Source organism: Zosterops lateralis (genome assembly GCF_965231275.1).
Source record: "Zosterops lateralis genome assembly, chromosome: Z".
Taxonomy (NCBI): domain Eukaryota; kingdom Metazoa; phylum Chordata; class Aves; order Passeriformes; family Zosteropidae; genus Zosterops; species Zosterops lateralis.
In genome coordinates, this window is record NC_139800.1 from 32,732,264 (window position 1) to 32,753,046 (window position 20,783).

Genomic DNA, 20,783 nt, shown 5'->3' on the forward strand with positions numbered 1-20,783 from the left:
CTTAAAGAACATAAATGATTGGCAGAAATATACATGTGTGTATGAAACAAAGAATTTGACCTAATTAAATCCTTTGAATACCTCTCGACTTCCTAGATTGTACATCAACTACCAGAATGGCATTTGATCCTCACAGTGGAAATGCTGTGTAAAGACAACTGATGATTGAAGTCTTCCAGACAGAAATACGCCATCAAATGAGTTTAGCTAAAGGCATATCTCACTCTGTTTCGGTTACTATGCCTACCTGTTCCTAGGCAACAGGGGATGGTGAAGAGGGTTTGTTCCGAAAATACTGTCTGGGGCAAAGAATGTCCAAACACCTGTTCAGGTCTGTACTACACGTCAGATACCCTTAAAGATGAGGGGAATATTTTTTAAGATGTTTTGAAATGTAGCTTGTTGTGGCAAGGAAGTCTGAGCAAATTCTAGGACCCAGAATTCCTGACTTTTTGACATAAACACCACTCTTTTCAAGCTACTATTAATTAATTACGTCTATGGAAGACAAAGTGTGTGCAAAGTCCTTAATAGAGTGAAATTGGCTGTAAGAATGGGACAACCATGAGGATGTTAATGATAACAATGATACATACACATAATATCTGTGGTTGTGGTGAAATGTCCGCCCCTCAGTTCCTCACTGCCTTTTCAGACAGGAGTTTCAGAAGCAGTGCAATGCAGAATCCTACAGCAGTTACAGAAGCGCCCTGACTCTGGACATGATCCCACTGGTGGCAGTATTTTCCTTCTCGTGTGAAGTTCATGGAAGCATTCTTTCTTAACTAGAATTCATTGTTGGTTAAACCCCACCTGGTAGTAGCAAGTTTCTTAGTGACAGATGCATTATGCACCAACAGAAGAAAGGGGATTATAAGCCTAGGAAATATAGTAAATTAAATGTACATTATATTTACACAGATCATAAATCCTCACTGGGATATCTTTAACAGTTTCTTTCTACACTTGTCAAGGAATCTGATTGGGTTAACTTACTTTCCATTTGTTGGAAAGAATAATTTAATGGCCCCTTTGGTTTAGTTTATTTTTATTTAGTCAGTCTTTTAATTTCATTTTGAAGTGAGTGAGAAGGAATTTATCAGAGTAGAATTTGCCCTGTATAGAAATTGGCATGAATCCTATGGATGACTCAAGGCCAACACTGGATGCCCATAGCCACAGTCCTATCTGCACTGGCACAAACCTCATCTCTGATGCACAGAGAAGAGTTAGAGAATTCAGATTATAAAGAGCACTGTTTATTTAGATTCAAGCATTATAAAGGGCATGAAAAATTAGGTTGAATGTGTTTGCCATTCAGGACAGAACAGGCTGTTGAAAATTAAGCATATAGTATTATTTTATTAATTATTTTAGCAAGAGAAAAGTGTGATTATATGTAAATGTTATGGGACGAGAGGGAAAAAGAGAGTGAGAATGAAAGAAGCAGGAAAGTAACATAAAAATGAGGTAAGAACATACAATTAAATTGTGTTAGCAATTAAAATTATATTAAAAATTCAAACAAAACCATAAACCATAATTTTCTTCACCTTTGAGGTGAAGAGAAACAAAGAAAAGCAGAGTTGTTAGGGCAGTTAGGGACTGTGGAAACTCACTTTCCACTACTTGATGCAGTGAGGGAGGAAAGCCAAGCCAATTGATGTCCCAGTTAAATGCCCTAGCTACTACTTCTTCTTGTCTGACTATAAGTGACAAAGCTCCCTGATAAAGATCTCAGTCAACCATCAAAGTAAACTGTATTGTTCATTAATATTCTGAAATTATCAATTCAACATTTCCAGCTTTCCAAGAAAGCCAGCTTCTTACATTTGGATGTTCTGAAAGGGCCTTTTCTGATAAACACATGATTTGATAAATTAATACCACCTAGCCCTACCATTCTAACACTGCAAAGAAATCACAAACAGAATGTGACAGCAGGAGGCCATCAGTCTTTGGTCAGCTTTGTTTCAAGATCAGTAAGTGATCCCATCATTAAGTAACACTATAAAATTATATTCTGAGACTTAATGTGTATAAAGACAGCATAATTTTCTGTCAAAATACGTTTTTTTTCCAAGTATTAGTAGATTTATTTTTTTAAAGAAGACAGAAGCTACTATTGGGTTACAAAACCTGAAACCACACAATCTTCAGCAATTTAAGAAGGTTTTGTTAGAAAACCAGAAGCCTGGCTGGTAGTTTATGTACAAATTGACAAATCTCTTATTAAAGTTGGATATGGAACTAACTGCTCTTGTTGTACAGATCCCACAAAAGCTATCCTCCTGCTATACTTAATTTACAACTAAGCTCTATCAATCTGGTTTAAAATATCATAAACAATGAAATTTTCAGTATTCCTCCTGTGAGACTTTTTCAACACATTTTTTCAGCTCAGTATTCAGCCTACGTTTTTACCCATAATGAAATTTTAAAGGAAACTTTTCTTTGTTTCGCTTCACCTCGAAGATGAAGAGAATTATGACTTATGGGTTTTTTTTAAATTTTCACACGATTTTAGTTTCTAACACAATTTGGTTGTATGTTCTTACCTCAATTTCATGTTACTTTCCTGCTTGTTTAAGCCTGAAACTCACGAAAAGGCCCAGAATAGGTGAACACTACAGAAAGAAACCCCAGAATTTTCTGCTTTCTCAGAATCTCTGCAGACTGAAAATGCTGAGTTTCATGCAGCTAAAATCAAAAGAACCAGAAAGTAAGACTCTGGCTAAATATAACAGTGTACATATTTATGAGAAAGATATGGCCTCAATTCTGATATTTCTTCAGGAAAGAAGCAGCAATCATTTTTCCCATTTGCTTATGAGAATCAACAATAAAACAGTTCCTGGAATTTAATTAGTAATGGAAATTGTTAAAGAAATTATCTTCTCACTTACTGTTCTAATTTTACCACTCTATCAGCAGTCTTTGATACAGAGTTTGTTTTGTTTTGGTTTTAATTAAATAGAAAAAAAAAAAAAAAAAAAAAGAAATCCATAAATCTAAGCAAAGATAGTAACAGTTTGAAATCCTGATCTGACCTAAATTATAAAACTAATATTTATTTGAACAGGGACAAAGTTTAAGTCTGTACACTAGTGCTTCCACGTATTTTACCATATTTAATTTGCCTCCCAATGTAAGGGGAAAAGTAGGTATAGGGGCTAGACTTTAAGAGTCAAGGCAAAAACACTATACTACCAGATAAAATCATAGCATTTCTACATGAACAGGGTAATAGCATCAGTTCCTGAGGCCTGAAATTTCATAGAATCTGAAAAATATTAACCTTTCATAGGAAGAAAATCCAAAAGGTAAAATACAGTTCAGCACCTATTAAAAAAGTAAAAAAACCCCCAGTGCTTATTAAATACAGGAAATAAAGGACAAGCAAATTCTTGCAAATTAAAGATGTGGAGCCCAGTCATTTCAATCCCTTTCAATATGAAACAAATCACTCACACTGGTCACGAAGACAGCTCCCTCTACACTCAAATTATTCACTTGAAGATAAGCTCCTATCAAACTCTTTAGGGGTTTAACTAATTTACTGCACAGATACGGCACGTCTGTTGTAATAACAGGTAGGATGTATTGGGGTCGACCATTTATCAGAATTAGACTTCTTTTTTCAATTCACAGTGAATTATGCTGCCTACACTGCTACTCTTTCTCAGAGCTTCCCATCCCCTTACGGCCCCTAATGTGGCAGGCAAACAAAATTGACAGTCTCATCTTGTCAACAAGGGATGATTCTCCTGAGAAGCCATTTAACTTTGCAGAGGAAGCAATGTATTAATGTGCCTGCCCCAGGAATGTTAATCATCTTCAAGCTCCCTCTAACTTTGACATGAACAAAATCACCAAATTTGTTTACTAAATGAATCGTAATATGCTAATAAGAGAGCATGACATATATGGTAAAGCCAAACAGATGGTTTGTTTACTCCACTTTGCAACTTTATAAATGTTGTAACTCTGAAGATGTTAGTGAGAATTATTGGTTTGTTGGCAGTGGCAAACATGCCTTTTGCATTCTTAATCCACAGAGTCAGAAAGTAATTTATCATCACCATGGAATGCATAAAAAATGTTAACGCAATGGTAGCATTTAGGAAGTTGTGCGGGTAAATACCCAAATTAAATTTGAAACTGATATTTGATGGCAATATTTGTTACCAAATAATTTTAAAGAAAATCTGTCAGACTTGGGATTCTTGAGAGGACCAATAATTCAGTACATATCTGTGTAAGTGTTTAGTGAAATGGTCCTTATGCAAACAGAATTATGTTTTCACAACAGTTGTGTGCGCTCAGAAACATTGAAGTTATGTTGCACTCTTAATATATTACTATTGTTATCCATTAAAGATCAAAAGATCAAAAGCACAATGACTGTTGTACTTGCCAAAGTTACTCAGAAATGATCAAAACTGTGTTGCAACATTTCAACCTCTCACTTTACTAGATGCCTGGAAGCAAAACAGACTCTACAAAATAACCAGCACTCTTGTCTAATATCCGGACTGGTTGAGAAAGTTTAGAATAAGGATGTGTCTGACAGAATATTTTCTAAGTGAACTAACAGAGTGTCACAATGTTACATGCTCAAGAAGTCATAATACATATGACAAAGTCCTTTGATGGGTATTACAGGTGCTTCGCACAGTGGTAACTGTGTCTATCACTCCAGAGCTGTTTCTACAATTTACACAAGCTCTACTGAGAAGTTTAGCTGGTGCAGTCCGCTGCAGTCATGCATTAAGCCCTCATATCCACTCTGTTGAAGTATTTGCTAGTCCTTGATACAAGGTGTATTTTCTCTTATGAAATACTGAAGGGATGGAGAATACATGCATTAACAGTTCTTTTCAAACCTAAATGATCTAAATATTACATGATCCAAGTTTTGTAATCAGAAGTTTCCACCCTTCATTTAATTTTACTACCACAGCCAAATGTAATAATTTGCAAGTTTTTATGCAAACAGACCTTCCAGTTCAGCATGCCATTCATAAATTTTACTGAACTCCAAGTTTCAATAAATGCAGAAATAAAGACAAAATTCAGGCAGAATTCCTAGCATTCCCCAGCTCTGCTTTCAAGTAAAATCTTTTCTCTCAGATGTTGAAGCATAGCAACACATTATCTCATGCTTTGCTTAGGAGATTCTCAGTCTCTTTACTGATTGAACCTCAAGTTCAAAATAATTATAAAACCTGAGGTCCAGGGATAGTTTCGTACAATTTCAGGTTCCACAGCAAATCTGTAAACCATCAATTTTGATGAACGGTTTTCATCAAAATAATTTTATTCATTATTTTATTATGATCAAAATGCAACAGTAATTCTCATTCCTAATGTTTGTTTGTCTAAAAATTCTGGTTTTATTTATATAATACCAGAGGACCTATAAAACCAAATATGATGTGGCATTTCAACAGGGTTCCTTTATTAGTAATTTTACATTACTAAATAAGCACCTCCATCAGGTAAACTGATAGCTGATTATCCTACAACCTCCTTTCATTGATGCCCCGACTTCTCAGTAATATCAATCCTCCGAGATTCTCCCATACATGCTATTGTCAGCATTTATTAAATTCTCAACTTTTTACTTATCCACAAGAGAATGTGCAAAGATATCTAAGTTCAGCTTGCTGTCCAAGGATTATTTTGGAAGAAACATTAGTGGCCGTCCCAGTCTGGCGCTTATATCTCATTTGAAACATCTACTCATTCCTGACCAACAAAGAAAATTTCAATAAAGTACTTTTACTGGTTTAACAGCAGTGAGCTCCTGGGATTGTCAAAGTGCTCAGTCTTTTCCAAGGAGAGAAGGAATCAGCAGCTCAAATATAATTAACCTTCCATTCTCAATGCAAACTGCCACGCACAGGAGATCTGCAGTCTATTAGTGAAGTTATAACGGCCAACAGGCAGAGACAAAATTGGTCAAAAAGTTGGCTGCTGCTGTCATATTTTTAGAATTATGATTAATGACACTAATAATGTGGATGATTACTGATACGTGTATCTCCTGCAGTTTATCATATTGCACTGGCTGCCTACGTCCACAATAAACATGATGCTATCATTTACCTCTTTATTGAAGGCAATCCTTCTCTTGAAGGAGCACATTCTAATTACTTTGTAATGCTTTATGTCTTAAACATTTTGCAGCTCTGGACCTTGCCAACTGCTTCATGTCTACCATTGATTAATTACAAAATGTTTAATCAAAATTTAGAACCTAATGCAGCCATTTATGAATGCGCTGCAGTGCCAAGATAGTTAGGCTGCCGTCCCAAGCTTGGAGAGTGCTGGATTCAAAATTAAATCCTAGAAATCTGGAAGATGCCAGAGATTTTACCTCAAGTGATTTGAGTTTAAAAATCTTACTTCAGTTGATGAATGACAGGCACCCATTCAAAATGAAAGGTCGTTGTTGTATGTGCATGCGTGCTTGCATGTTCCTATCACATTTTTCTTCTTCAAATGTTTTCATTTTTCTCTTTATGCCATTGTTGCTGCAGTTGCAGCCCCTTTACAAGCCTTCCTTGTTGCTAAAGCTCTTGCAAACACTAAAAAAGTCAAAAGAGCATAGTTTTGAAGTGGTTAAACTACTGAAAAATAATTTGCAGGGACAAATACATAAGTTTTTTTTTAATGTGGATTTTTATGGTACTGTCATACAACCATTCACCGTTGAAGTTAAGTGTTTTTTTAATACCATTACTGAACTGCTGAAATGGATGCTAATATAGCTTGGAGTGCTAATGTCAAATCCTGGTAATAAAAAAGACAGACTGCTGAATGAAATAATTTCAAGTAAAAAATAGAACAAAAGTGCTCTCACTCTCGCTCTACACTTTTATTGAATTGGGACTGACTGAGCCAATTGCTTTAGAAGTCTGTAAAACACAATTACTAGTGAGCTGACTGACCCAGCAGTGCCCCTTCTGTGACAGAACAGACTAAAAAGGCTGCAGAATTAGTGCTTTCCCCTATCTGGCTATCAGACCTGAGAGACATCCAGTGCAGGATGTGTTATCCCTCCTGCCAGGACCCCTCCTCCTGAAATCTTGGTTCTCAGTGTTGCATAATATATAATCTGTGTGCATCTTCTTCTTGAAACAAGGGCTCATTTACTTTCTGAGAGGGAATCTGAGTTTTCTTTCTATCCACTGTATTTTTACATCCTTATCTAATAACATAATGTATGTCTTTCTTTCAGCACACGCATCCACAGATACACATATATGTTTAGTCTATTTTTATTTCCACATATTGTGTGTAAAACACAAAAGTACAACCTAAGGTTTACAGGCAGCAAAATTAACTATGTCCCATTTGTATTTTCAGTTGTAAGTGGCTGAACTGTAATTGCTTTCTTTATTTTGGCATAACAAAGGAGAGGGAGGGAGGAAGAGGGAAAGAAAGAAAAGAAAGAAAAGAAAGAAAAGAAAGAAAAGAAAGAAAAGAAAGAAAAGAAAGAAAAGAAAGAAAGAAGGAAGGAAGGAAGGAAGGAAGGAAGGAAGGAAGGAAGGAAGGAAGGAAGGAAGGAAGGAAGGAAATGTATTGATCTGGAAATGCGAAACACTTTCCCTAGTTAATAAAATAAGCAATAAAGTTTGTAAAGCACTAAAATCAAAATCAGTAACATTGGAAATAACAACTTGTAAACCCTATAATTTACATCTTGTGTTTCAAACTCATAGTTTGACACAGATATACAGCTTGGGTCTTTCTTACCCCTCTTTATCCAAAACAACAAAAAAAGGAAAACCTAAAGTGACAGCAAAAATATAGTCTTATTATAATGTTATTCTTTCCTTCTTTCTCCCTGTTTTCACCAGACAAAACAAAGCATTTTACATTTATTCTCAATACCAACAAAGTTCTGCAATTCTTTCTGTTTTATGGGAGCATATATTTCTGGCAGATCTAAAACTCTTTCATTTCTCTTCCAGGTCCATTTATATGAAGCTTGAAGGTGCCTCATGGCAAAAACGTTAAATTATTTCTTAGATCTTTTAAAGAAATGTTATTTAGGGCAAGCTTAAATGTTAAATAGAGTCTTAATTTAAAAAAATAATTAAAAAAAAGTTGTCTTAGCACATGGCAAACTGCTCCTTTAAAAGATGTTGCTGGATAACAGGAAGCACTACAAAATGCCTTAGATTCTTTTAAGAAGTAGACTTTAAGAAGTAGGGCTTAAAAACTGTTGTCAGGAAATATCCAGTGTTTGCTATTAAAAGATTAACTTGTGATGAGCCATAAATGGTATCTCACCTGAGATATTCCTACGTTACCTCAGGCCCCAGAGGACCATGTGAGGTACCTCTAGAGGTACCATTAGAGAACGTTTTATGTGTACGTGCTAGACGTGAATGAGTGGTTTCTGCTGAAGTACTACAGCATACTATCATAAATACTGGTACATGATCTGTGGCACTGCTTGTCTGAAGAGACAAAGGACAGCAAACTTCTAGTACTGCTGGTCAGGATTAAGGGGTAGTAAAAAACTGTGTACAGTGTCTAGCAGTGCACTTGCAGTGCCTACACAGTAGTCTCTTTCTTGACACTGTGGAGTACTTAACTCTCATTCAAAACTCTGTGTGTCTTCCTTCAGGAACACCCTAAGATAAGTAGTGAGCAGTATTTTAGCTTTAACACTAATATTTTTTAACTGAACAGTATATGACTGAGAATATAGGCTCTACTTCACAAATTTGCTTTTACTCCCTGTCATATTTGCTAGTAACTAGCAGTTTGTATAATCATAAAAGAAGTCCCAGATTTAGAGAAAAGTTGGATTTGGGTTTCTTTTCCCCAGAGCCTATAAATTGCCAACTGTTTTTGAGTAACATCTTTTACTAGGATATATTTCAGTGGAAAACTCTCCTGTCTCACCTGCCTCAGTAGCTAAGCTGTATTTTGTCAAAACACAATGGAATAGAAATCCAAATGATTTTTGTTTTACTATACTGATCACCTGCTACATAATCCTACTTCAAAATATATTTTGAAATGTCAACCTCTATCTAGATATACTGATAGGGCTAGCAAACTATAATTCAAAAAAGTGTTGTAGCTATTTGAAGTAATCTACACTTGGTAAATTTTCCCTCCTTCAGTTTTGGGGTTTTTTTTCTGTGTATGTGTGTATGTGTGTGTTTGTTTGGTTTGGGGGCTGTTTGTTTGTTTGCTTTCATTCACAGGATTTGCCTCACCAATTTTCTTACTCACATTAATTCGTATATGTCCCAACACAGTCACTCAGTTCATGTTCCAATGAATGAAACAGCTCAAATCTAGGGGAAAGAGCAGCATTGTCATTATGGGGAAAAGAAAATGGTCTCAGCTGTTAATAATCTTTGGTCATGGTATAAGATTTGATGAAAATTTTGCTTCTTGAATTGAAAGTTTCTCTTTTCAAACAGACATGCATGGCTGACAAACGAATGGATCATGAATGTATGAATGACAGCATTTACCTGCCTGAGTGTCTCTGTCCTTTACTGAAATCTGTAAATCCAAAGGGCAGTAAACACACAGCTATTCCTGCCACAAATGTGTTTTTCTCACTCTTCATTATTTCTCCCCAGACTCATGCATTTGAGAGGACCACATCTCTCAAGTTGCAGTCTCTTGTCTCACCCAGACTTTTGGAAGTAGTGTCCTTTATTATCTTCTATTTGTAATGTACGGTTTCCTTCACTGTAGCAGAAATCTTACAACCTTCTTAATTTTAAAAGAGCAGCTAGAGGCTTTCCCGATGGGAACTAATGTGAGTAGATGTTTTATTTAACCTACTTCCAAAAGATGCTAGGGAAGATAGGGCATCTTCAAAAATGGGGAACAGCTTTCCACTTACTCAGATGAATGGAAAATAATTGTCTCCCACTCTCTGAAAGATTTGTGGCTCTTCTAGTATTTTCTAGGAACCTAGAGACAACTAAGATGTTATGATAGGCCTTCGTGTTCTCTGTCCCGTCTTCCAAAATAACTTGATTCACCAAGCAGAAAAAACACAGAACTTATCCAGGAAATTTGGACAAAACACATAAAACACTTACAGTATTTGTCACAATACATACCAGGTGAACATATTGCTCAATGCATGTTTTGCTTTTGGCTAGTCTTTTCAATGTTTTACTTATGCTTCTCCCCTATGTTAATTCTGGTGTAGCAGTTTGTTTAAATAAGCTTTTCAGGTCACTGAAAATACCTTGGCTTATTTGTAAGTTCACAAAAAAATGAGGCTTCTTAAACTGCACAAAAAACTGTATTCTCCCTCTCTAAGTGATATAATTTTGTATACCAAAGCAGAACAAGAAAATGTAGACAGCAAGTTGTTTCAAAAAACAACCACCATCTCCAGTTCAAACCCCAAATAAACAACTGTACGTAGTCAGAAAAAAACTCCTTCCATATAAAATCTTATTCTTCAATATTTGCTCACATAAGTAGCCTCATCCTTCACTTTTTTTTTTAATACTATTTTAAAATCTCATGCAGACACTTTTTCTATGCATTCTAGTTTTAATTCTGCTTCTCCTATTCAGATTGGTGAGTATGCAATATGACAGGCAGTCTGTGTTCAACATGACTACTCATGGAAGAGGTTAGATAAGTAGATCTGTGTTAGGGGTGGCACAAAATGTTTCTTTGTGATACAGCTTCTCTTGGGTAAGGAAGAGTTATGTGAACATTAGCAATGACACACATCTTAGTGACTGCAAGAGAAAACCTAATGGTTCATTCAATTGTATTGGATATGCAGCTAGTCTCTGTGTGAACTGCATCATGTCCAGAAATAATAGTACAGGTGTAAAATGTGTTTATATTTTTTGAAATGTATCAGATATAATTTTTGTCTCTTGAAAAATGGTTCATCAAACACCTAATGTCTTAAAACTGGATTCTTGTCCTTATTGGAGGAATTTCAAGTTGTACATGACAGCTAATTATATTTGGGGAATTACAGTAATAATTATCATGGACTGATGCAAAGTATTTTATTTCTTGGAGCTAGAATTGAGTGCATTCATAGAAAATAATTCTCTAAAAAGTTATCTGTAGAAGATTCCAAGCCTAGTAGGATGATTAAAAAATGGGTGCTGTTATGTCATGGAGGTGAAAACAGGAGGCAGGTAACAGCTTTCTCACATCTTCACCTCCCTTGATAATGTATGCAGCGGCTCATCATAGGTAACTGATGTTAATTTATTCAAGCATACCTGTACAGGGCTGAAAGTCAGGTAACCAGACAAAAAGTATGCCTCTGCTTTTTCAATACAGCTACCCAGAGGCCCATATTTGCACAAATTTAGTTCTGGAAACATCAGCAGTTTTTAATAAACCACCTACAGATGTCTTGCTCCACACAAATCAAGGAGTTTACATTTTTAAATCTGGACTTATTTAACTTGCAATCAAATGGAATGATCACACTTGGCACCAACAGTTACCTCATATTTATTTATAAGTCACCCTGAGAAGATATTATTTTGTTTTAAAATTTATTCAGAGGGCTCAATTACCTTTCCCACTTTGTGGAACACACACACACACACACACACACACACACACACACACACACATGCACATGCACATACATATGCATGCATGTTCAGTTTTTTGGGAAAACAAACCTAAAAGAACAAACCTGAGCAATGAATAGCCCAACTTAAGTGGCAGACAGACAAAATGAAAAGTTTTTTCTTTGTTCCTCTGAACAGGTACACTAAGAATTAATTTGTTTTCCGTACTTTGAGAGAAAGGAAAACATAGTAGCCTATTGTTTTTAATGTTGTGCCTTAGCTTAAAACCCACTGATTTTAATAGCGTCAGTACTGAGGTAAAATGGGGATTTAGCATGCACTAAGTCTGAGAAGATGGTTCTACTTCTCAAAAAAAAAAAAAAAAAAAAAAAAAAAAAAAGAAAAAAAAAAGAAGAAAAAAAAGTCGTTTCTCAACAGAACCTAATGAAGGCAAAAAGTCTACCTGCCACCTGTTTCATCACTGTTTTTGACCCTCAAATTCTTGGCTTTTTAGGTGAGAGATCAAAATGAAGCCAACCACTCTAAGGTGCACCTTTCAGACTTTTACTTCTGCATGTGCTCTTCAAAACAGACTTAGATGAAACTTTGGCATTGCTGTCCCCATTGGTTAGGAAATAATTCTTCCCTCCTCCCATCCACATGTCTCGTCCACAGTTCAAGATCATTCCCTGAGCAGCTGTACCTCAGTGCTGACTTCAAGGATTAACCACACCTATCTCTTTGTAAGCTAAACTCAGCATGTGCTGGGACAAAACTCATAGATGAGGCTGGGAAAGAGATCCATTGGGAATCTAACCATTGTGGCAACTGGCCCTTTCTTCTCACTTGCAGGAAAGACCTCTGACTCCAGAGAGAATTCACCCCACAAGGACAAATCTTTCCATTCAAGTGGTTAGTCAAGGGATCTTCTTCCCATCTCTTTTCAATCTAAAAAAGATGGAAAAGATGTCTTTGCATTCAAAAGGAGGCTTATGACATTGTTTCTGATAAAAAAATTATTATGGTCTCTTTTCCTATTTACTCTCCACTGTTTTTTTGCAACAAGAGCTATCCTGTCATGTCTTCAAACATCATGTCTTCAAAAGAAAGGACATATGAAGTAAATACAAGAACAGAAAGGGATGAATAGCTATTCAGGAAGAAGTTGTTGACACATGGAAGAAAAAGTGGTTTACTCAAGTCCAGTGCTTCTAAGGCAAAGAAAGTCAGAAAGACTTCTCTGTGGAAAAGACCAAAGAATCTAGGTATTAAGGCTGATTTAATGAGTGATGTTACTTGTAGCTCAGAAGAATGATGAATATAGGTGCTTTTAAAAATATCTAGGCTCAGTAGAGTTGACTATTGGAAAGCAATATTGTTTAATTTTTAGAAGGGATAACAGAATTACTTGGTCGTTGATAGTAAGAAAAAGGACTCTTACTCTGCTTTCCTTCCTCCTGAATTGAAAAAAAGACACATGTGAGGTGGTACACTGAAATCTTATGGTTATCTTGACCCTAATTTGCAAGGACTAGCACTGGTTATCCAAAGATCTCAGAAGATATTCCAACATTTCAGGCAGAAGGATATTTATGCAGGTGTTGACCTTGGCACAAATGATGTAGGAATGATAAAGCCAGATTTGGTCAACCTTAGCACAAATTGCTATAGGATTCTTTCTGCAGAGGAGCGGGTGGTTTGCAACTCTGACACAGATAAAACGCCTCCTTCATGAAAGGAGCACTGACTGTTTTTGCTCCTGATGTGGCCTCTGGTAACAAATAGTCTGTACCACAATCCCTCCTTCCCAAAGCCCATTTTACAGTATCTCCACCCACTGTGAATGATTTGGAGTTTCGTGTATGTACAAGGCAGGGGAAATACTTGATTAACCTTTGATTAACTAGAGTTGCATTGGAAAAGGACTTAAGCCAAATTAGATACCTCTAAAGGAAACAAAAAGGATCAGCCAATGTTATCTATCTCCACTTAAACTTGTATTTTATTACAGACACATCTAGAGTTGTGAATTTTAGATATCTAACTAATTATAATAGGATTAATAATATAATTAATAAAATGTTAGTAATAGACTTAATAAAATGACCAAAAAAGATAAAAACTTCACAAGACTGTAAGCTAGGAAATATCTAGAAGTCTGATTTCATTAAGGAGATAGTACTGAAAGTGCTGAGAAAGATTTTCATTGTATTTTTCAAAGCAAAGACACTCTAGCTAACCAAAGATTATGTGAGTGACTCGCAACACAAGCAAATCACAGAGACTTTTGTAATGAGTCTAAAATTGGATGCAAATCCATTTCAAATATTATCTAGGAGTTATTGCTGTGTGGTGTAGGTAGCTAACCCTTATTTCCCATACAGATATTGTTAGCAAAATGCTCCTAAGTTTTTAAGTAAAATTGATTTAAGTGGCTGGAAGAAGTTCTTACTTTGCAACCCTGTTAATCTAATTATCCAGTTATCTTTTTGGTGATCTCCATAATCTAAAAGGTGGGAATTGTATATGCACTCTCTCCCTCTCTCTCTCAGAAAAAAAAAAAAAAATAAAACCAAAAAAACCCCCCAAACAAACAAACAAACAAACAAAACCCAAAAACCCCCAAACAAACAAACAAAACAAAACAACAAAAAAACCAACAAAAAAACCCAACCAACCAACCAAACAAACAAAAAAACACACCAAAAAAAAAAAACCTAAAACAAATTGAATGGAAAAATTATGGGGGTAATTAAACAGTTTGCAAAAGACCCCAAACAAATATACAAAGCAAAGAAGTAAACAAACAAACCATCGCCTCCCAACAAAAACAAAAAAATCTCAATACCACAAAAAAGGGGGAGAGAATATACTAATTTAACTTTTACTTCCTAACGGGTTTTTTTAGCAAAACTGCCCTTTTTTTGACAACGTATTAGAAAATGTTATTTAAATCTTTCATTTGCTTTCTTTGACATGGTGTACATATGCTTTTATTTCTGCACATTTCTAGACATTGCACTTCTGGATAAAAATGGATAACCCAGGGAAATTTTGTATATGTTTCTTGCTCAAGTATCTAAAAAGAATTATCCTGAACCATGACTGAATTTCCTGGTTCCTTCAAGGCATTTCCTGACTTCTGTTGCAAACCAAAACTGATAAACAACTAATATAAACTAATGAAGCACACAAATTGTACCACACCTTTGAATTTTTTGAATTACAGAAACATTCTTAAATCTTTGCAATTAAAGAATATAATATGCCAAAAAATGAATTTTGTCCCAGGTGCAACACATAACTGAATCATATTCTGAATGTTACTAATGGAATGATGTAAGAAGATGGCCTTGTGCATTATACAACTCAAAATTATATGCAAATAATAATCTTATCTTTAAATATGCAGCCTGCATTTTAGGGTACTAAATCAGTTTTTTATTTCATGCTTGCTTTTAATAAGCTTAATAGTAGTATCTTATGCAGATCACAAAAAAACTCAAAAATGTGCCCTATTTGCAGGTTCTTGTCTTGGAAATATTTTATGTATGTCATCACAGCCTCTCTTTCTTAGAATATCTAAACCTTTACTATGCTAACTTTATTACTACCTTGATCTTTCAGTATATTACTGCTGAAATTTAATATACTGCATAAAGTTCCAAATCCTAAAGCTAATCAGCTCTTGCTTCAAATGCTCAATTCAAAGCTGTTTTGTGTAATACATGACTGATTTTTCACTTAAGGAAACAGACTGGCTAAAACAAATTCTTGGCTAACAAAGATCATAATTTCAGGAACTGAAAGAGGTTGCAAACATCTAAACTTAGCACAGATATGTCACTGACTCACATACTTCTGTTGTAAATTCACGACTCATAAAACTAATCAGCACAGAGCAAGAAAAAGAGTCTTAATTTAGATCTACCTGCTTTGCATTCAGTAGTTTAACCTACTGAAATGCAAACTTTCTGGATTGTCCTTCTTAGGTGTTTTGAACTTGTATTCATTCTTATGTTTGTTCATATTTTTCTGTTTAGTGAATTTCATAAATAGTAAGAGAAGACATGAGATATTTGGGGATGGTGCTCTTCACTAAAACAGTGAACTTTGGCTCCTCAGTATCCTCAAGGCTAATTTCCTATTATTTTGTAAGATGCAAAACATTCCCTTTCAAACTACATCAGTTTCAATGAAATAAATATTTAAAAAATCAAGAGCTGTGTATGAAATGTTTAGCTAGGTTTAATTTCCTTCCTGTATCTGCGGAGATTTTACAGCCTAATGAAAAAATACGAAATATAAGTAAAGGAAAAGAGGTGACCCAATTTCACTCTTACTTCGTGAACCAGTGAGATTTTGTTATATGACAATATGATCATCAAATGAGAGAGCTTATATCCACAAGTATGAAATAACTGTGTTATTCTATCACCTTGATAAATTCCATTTATATTACATTTTCTTCAGGAATCAAAAAGAATAGTCTGTAAAAAAACCAACCAAAAAACCCAAAATCAAAACAAAAAAACCCTAAACCAAAGGGTTTATGGACCAGCTGCTTCTGTTTAAGCTCAATTGCTTTTGTATTGATGCAGCATAGCTTGGGCAGGATGTCATCTGAAGGACCAGCAGAATATACCCTGGTTGATCTTAAAAATATGTAGGGAAGCCTTTTCTCTCTGAATGTGCATAATTTCCACCAGTGGAGAAGAGAGTTGCTCACATGCAGAAAAAAAATTAAGTAGACTAAACTACCATAATGGATAGAGAGGTGTGTAGGTTCTACTAAAGAAACAGACAATTATTTTCTTAGTATTTACTTGGTCTCACTACAACATAGCACCTAGTTTTAAAAACTAGATATAGTAAAGAACAATCTTCTAATGCTTCTTCTTTCTCTTATATGACCCTATGAGGATGGAAATAATTCCATTCCTTTATTACCTATCTCCATCCATTCATTCAACCACCCATCCACCTTTGCCCTCCTTCCTAGTTCTATGGTTTGATATGCATGCATGGAGATATTTGTATTTTATATAATTCACTATAGTTTAATAGAAGATTTCCTTGTTTTAAGTGTTCAGGGAGAAGAAAATAAATGTAATGAGGGTTGCAGCTTATAAAATATAATACAATACACGTTTACAAGAATACAGAAAGTATAATGACATTTATTATCTAACCAATCACTTAAGAGGATGGCACAATATATACCATTCTGAATGCCAAGGAACAATGAAAATCTTAAAGTGATAAATCTCTTTCAATGTCATGGGAACATAATTGTCACTTGTCATTACTGTGCAACTCTATATTTCTTCATATAGCCTAAATTGCCTATTCTTCCATAATTCAACACATTTAATAATGCAGAAAATCAATTAATATTTACTGACCTGTCTCTGCTTCTCCGTGATGGGAACGCAGCATTACAGCCAGCCACTGTGCAGACATGCATCTCTTTTAAATGAACGTTTCGATAGTGAAGCTTCACACTGTAGGAGCTCTTGAAACTTTTCTTGCAAACATAGCAGATCTTGGGGTCTGGGCTGGAGCACATTTCACCCTCTGGAGAGAACTTCTGAGGGCTGCTGTAGTTGAATGTAGAAGCAAAACTTTCATGAAGAGCAGCCATACTGGCACTGCCTCCATTGTACAGTCCATATTGACTCATATAGAACATATCATACGTAGGGTCTGTGTACTCTTCCTTCACTTTAATGACATCCTGGTTGGAAGAGTCATTGTGGTTTTCATCTGGTCGGTCGCTGTGCATCATAGATTTTTCACCAGGTTCGTGGAGGCGATCGTCACCTTCCAGGGATTCTTCACATAACTTGGGCTCTGATGACTCTGACTCATTTTCATAGTCTCTCTCATGCTCCTGGTCTTCTGATGTCATGCTGTCTGCCCTTCTTATGTCTGGTCTGGACATACATCTGCTTCTGTCACTTTTGGAAAAGTCTTTCACAGACAGGCCTGGGCTCATTTCCTCCTGAGAATGGCAGTGATTGTCATGACCAATGTCATTCACCATCGTGCTCCTGTCATTCACCTCTTCATCTTCATCATCAAACTCATCAGCAGTGTCAATAACTTCTTTTTCAATTTTAACTGGCATGCTTGACTTCCTTGGCTTCTTCTTGGGGGCAAGGTCTGCATTGGGCTCTGGGGTGGGCATCAACACTGAAGGTACCGATGACTCTGGAGGAGGAGGGGGATGCTGCTCCAAGCCACTCACTGCTGGTATTATGGGACTGGTCGGGAGTGAGGTTGGAGGACTCACCATCTCTCCAGGAGTAAGTAAATTTCTGTAAAAAGGAGGAACGGGTTGGACAGTCTTTAAAGCCGGGAAGACCAGCTGACTGGGAAGAGGGGTCTGTAGTACTGGGTCTAGAGGAGGAGTGGTAAACCCCATCGGTGGACGCCCAGGGCTTGTTAAAGTTAGGCTGGATTTTGTACTTGCTATGACAGGAGTGGCAGCACCTGATGTAGCACGAATTAGGTCTTTGTCACGGTTATTCCTTAGCATAGGCATGTGCAGGCGGGGATTTGGGTTAGCACTGTGGCGATTGCGGCTTCTGAGAGAGCTGAAGACCATATTGCAGCCTTCAATAGTGCATCGATGCTTGATTTTCAGGTGCACAGCATTGTAATGGATTTTAAGAGTACCTTTGTCATAGAAAGTTTTGCCACATGCATTGCAAAACACTCTTCCTTTCCTGGAGGCTGATCCCATTCTCCTCATTCTGTGAATTCGGAATGAGCTTTTTGTGTGTTCCGTTTTCGATAAATCATTGACTGGAGTAGGTGTTTGAACAGGAGAGACACAGGCTGGCTCAGTTTTGGGCTCCACATTTGTGATGCTGGTCAAAGCATTCCTGCTGGATGCTTGCTCATTCTTGAAAGGCGTAGGGGAAACTTCAGATTCACTGCTCTCATTATATTCATTTTGGGTTGTAAGGCTTGGTTCACGGAGCCTCATTGCTGGCTGTTCAAGCAGGAGGCCATTTGGAGGCAGCCCCAGCAGTGGAGCAGACACTGGATTTATGTATTGGAATGGAAGCAGGAATGCAAGGCTATTTGGGATGTTTTCAAAATGATGAATGCTGGAAGGGTTGCTATTCTCCAGGTGAGCAAGGAGACTTGGGCTCCTGGTGCGATTATTGCTTTCAATAAAAGTCCTTATGTCTGAATCTGTCTTTGAAGATGGCACAGCCACAGCCTGCCCTTCTTTTTCTTGAATTGCCATCAGCTCCACGATAGATTTAGTTTCTCCAAACCTCAGGAACTGCTGAAGGGTAATGATCTCTTCTTCCCTGGACATGATGGCCCAGCGGTCCAGCACCTTGCCTGCAGCATCCTAGAGGCCATATCAAAGAAACAACAAACACAAAACACAAAGAAAAGCTTATTGATTCTGTATAATTATTGAAGAAGGTGCTCTGCTGCCTGAACATGAAACATCAAGCTCAAAAAACAAGATGTAAACAGTGTTAATGCATCTTGACCAAACAATACAAACTTTCCATCCATGCGAATACTGTAATTAGAGTCACAGTTAGAAAAACAGATTGAGTTTAATAGTGTCAGAGTACACAAAATGTAGACCCTGGGACTCTGTGATCTAAAATGCTTTCAGTACTTTTATTTTAACAACAGTGATCTCTGTAGAATGCTACTGTTTATAATATGTCAGTAAAACACGAACTGTTACTGTGCACACCACTGTAAAATACAAAAAATTGTACCTTAATCACTATTAAATGGTAAAGCTATTAGAAGGTGCTAAATTGATAGATTTGCTCCTTAAGTGCAAACAGATATAAGACTGAAGCCATTTATTGGCCATCTCACATGAAAAACTTTGATGCAAGGCAAAATATGTTGAAAAAAGCACATAACACTTGTACCATAATATCTTTTTTTCCTAGACTATTACTGGCAATTGATGGTAAGCTTGTAATCTTGGTGTGGTTTAGACTTGAGAGATTATTTTTTTGTAGCCTGGTTATAAATGACAGTTAAAAATATGTAAAAAGTAAGGATCTGATAGATGTAGATAGCATAAATGTGTAAAAATGTTGTCTCTTAACATTGCCTTCTGATAGCAAGGGAAAAATCCAGAGAGAATACACATCAGTAATCACTAGACTATCCGTTGTTAAATATACATTAAAAAGCATTTCACACTTTCATTTTTGCTAGTAAGCATGAGATTTGCCTGAAGGTAGGACTTAAAAATTCTGCAATGTAATGTCAGGCAATCCATTCCAGCAAGTATTGATAAAAACATATTAAAATACTTATATAATGAATACATCATTTTATTGGCATCTTTCCTTATGGGCAAATGCTGGACATAACATTAGCACAGTAACTATAACCAACAAGAAATGTAGAAGGCCATGAAACCAGAATTATTCCAATGGTTCTTCATGCATTAAACAGTTTGAAAGCCTTACAAGATGCACCAGCATACTGGCTCTGATATTTTTACATCTTGAATCTCAAGTTCAGAACCTTACCTGAAGACTTTGGACTACACACTATTGCAAAACCCATTGACCCTTCTTTGATTATGAAGTCTGAAAATACCTTTTTTCCCCCTCCAGCACCTTCCCCCTCAGATTTTTTTTATTTATTAAATTAATTAATTATTTTCACTCTTCAGACGATTGATTCTCTCTTCCCTCACATTTCCTAGAGTGCCAAAAATTATAATTTTGTAATGTCAAATACTAAAGCATGCGTTTACTAGATTAGAGTTGGTTTTATTACTTCTGTTTGAATATGTTCAGTTCAGTTCACCTCTCTGGGTATAAAATTAATGCTAAAGATTAATGCCATGTATGTTTCAGTACCTTAGATACAACTACAAAATCTCTAGAAATTCTCTACACATGAACAATCAAACCCTGAAAGACAATGAAACCCTCAGCAGCAATTAACTTGGAAAACCTTACCCATTTGACCCAGATAGAAAGCCTTAAAACTCATCTATGTGTAGAAAATATTCAGTCTGTATTTATGGTGATGAAAGAAGCATCATGATGCAGATGCTGGTTTTGGTTTACAGCATTAGTATGGAAATATGTTCACCTTTGAACACCCCTAAGCACAGTGGACATCTCTGATTTCTATGTCCTTACAGTTCTTGCTGTAGCAGTATTTTACAGGTAGTCAGTATTATCTAATAGAAATCATCCAGAACAT

At 36.2% G+C, this 20,783-nt stretch overlaps 1 protein-coding gene across 8 annotated transcripts in view; it reads right to left on the reverse strand.

Moving 5' to 3' along the window:
- BNC2 (basonuclin zinc finger protein 2) overlaps positions 1-20,783 on the reverse strand; it is a 333,664-nt gene that overhangs the window by 15,309 nt on the left and 297,572 nt on the right. For all 8 annotated transcript variants that reach the window (XM_083883384.1, XM_083883383.1, XM_083883381.1 and 5 more), the window contains one exon: positions 16,964-18,930. In XM_083883384.1, coding sequence (XP_083739510.1) covers positions 16,964-18,930 — 1,967 coding nt within the window. The remainder of the gene's footprint in view (positions 1-16,963; positions 18,931-20,783) is intronic.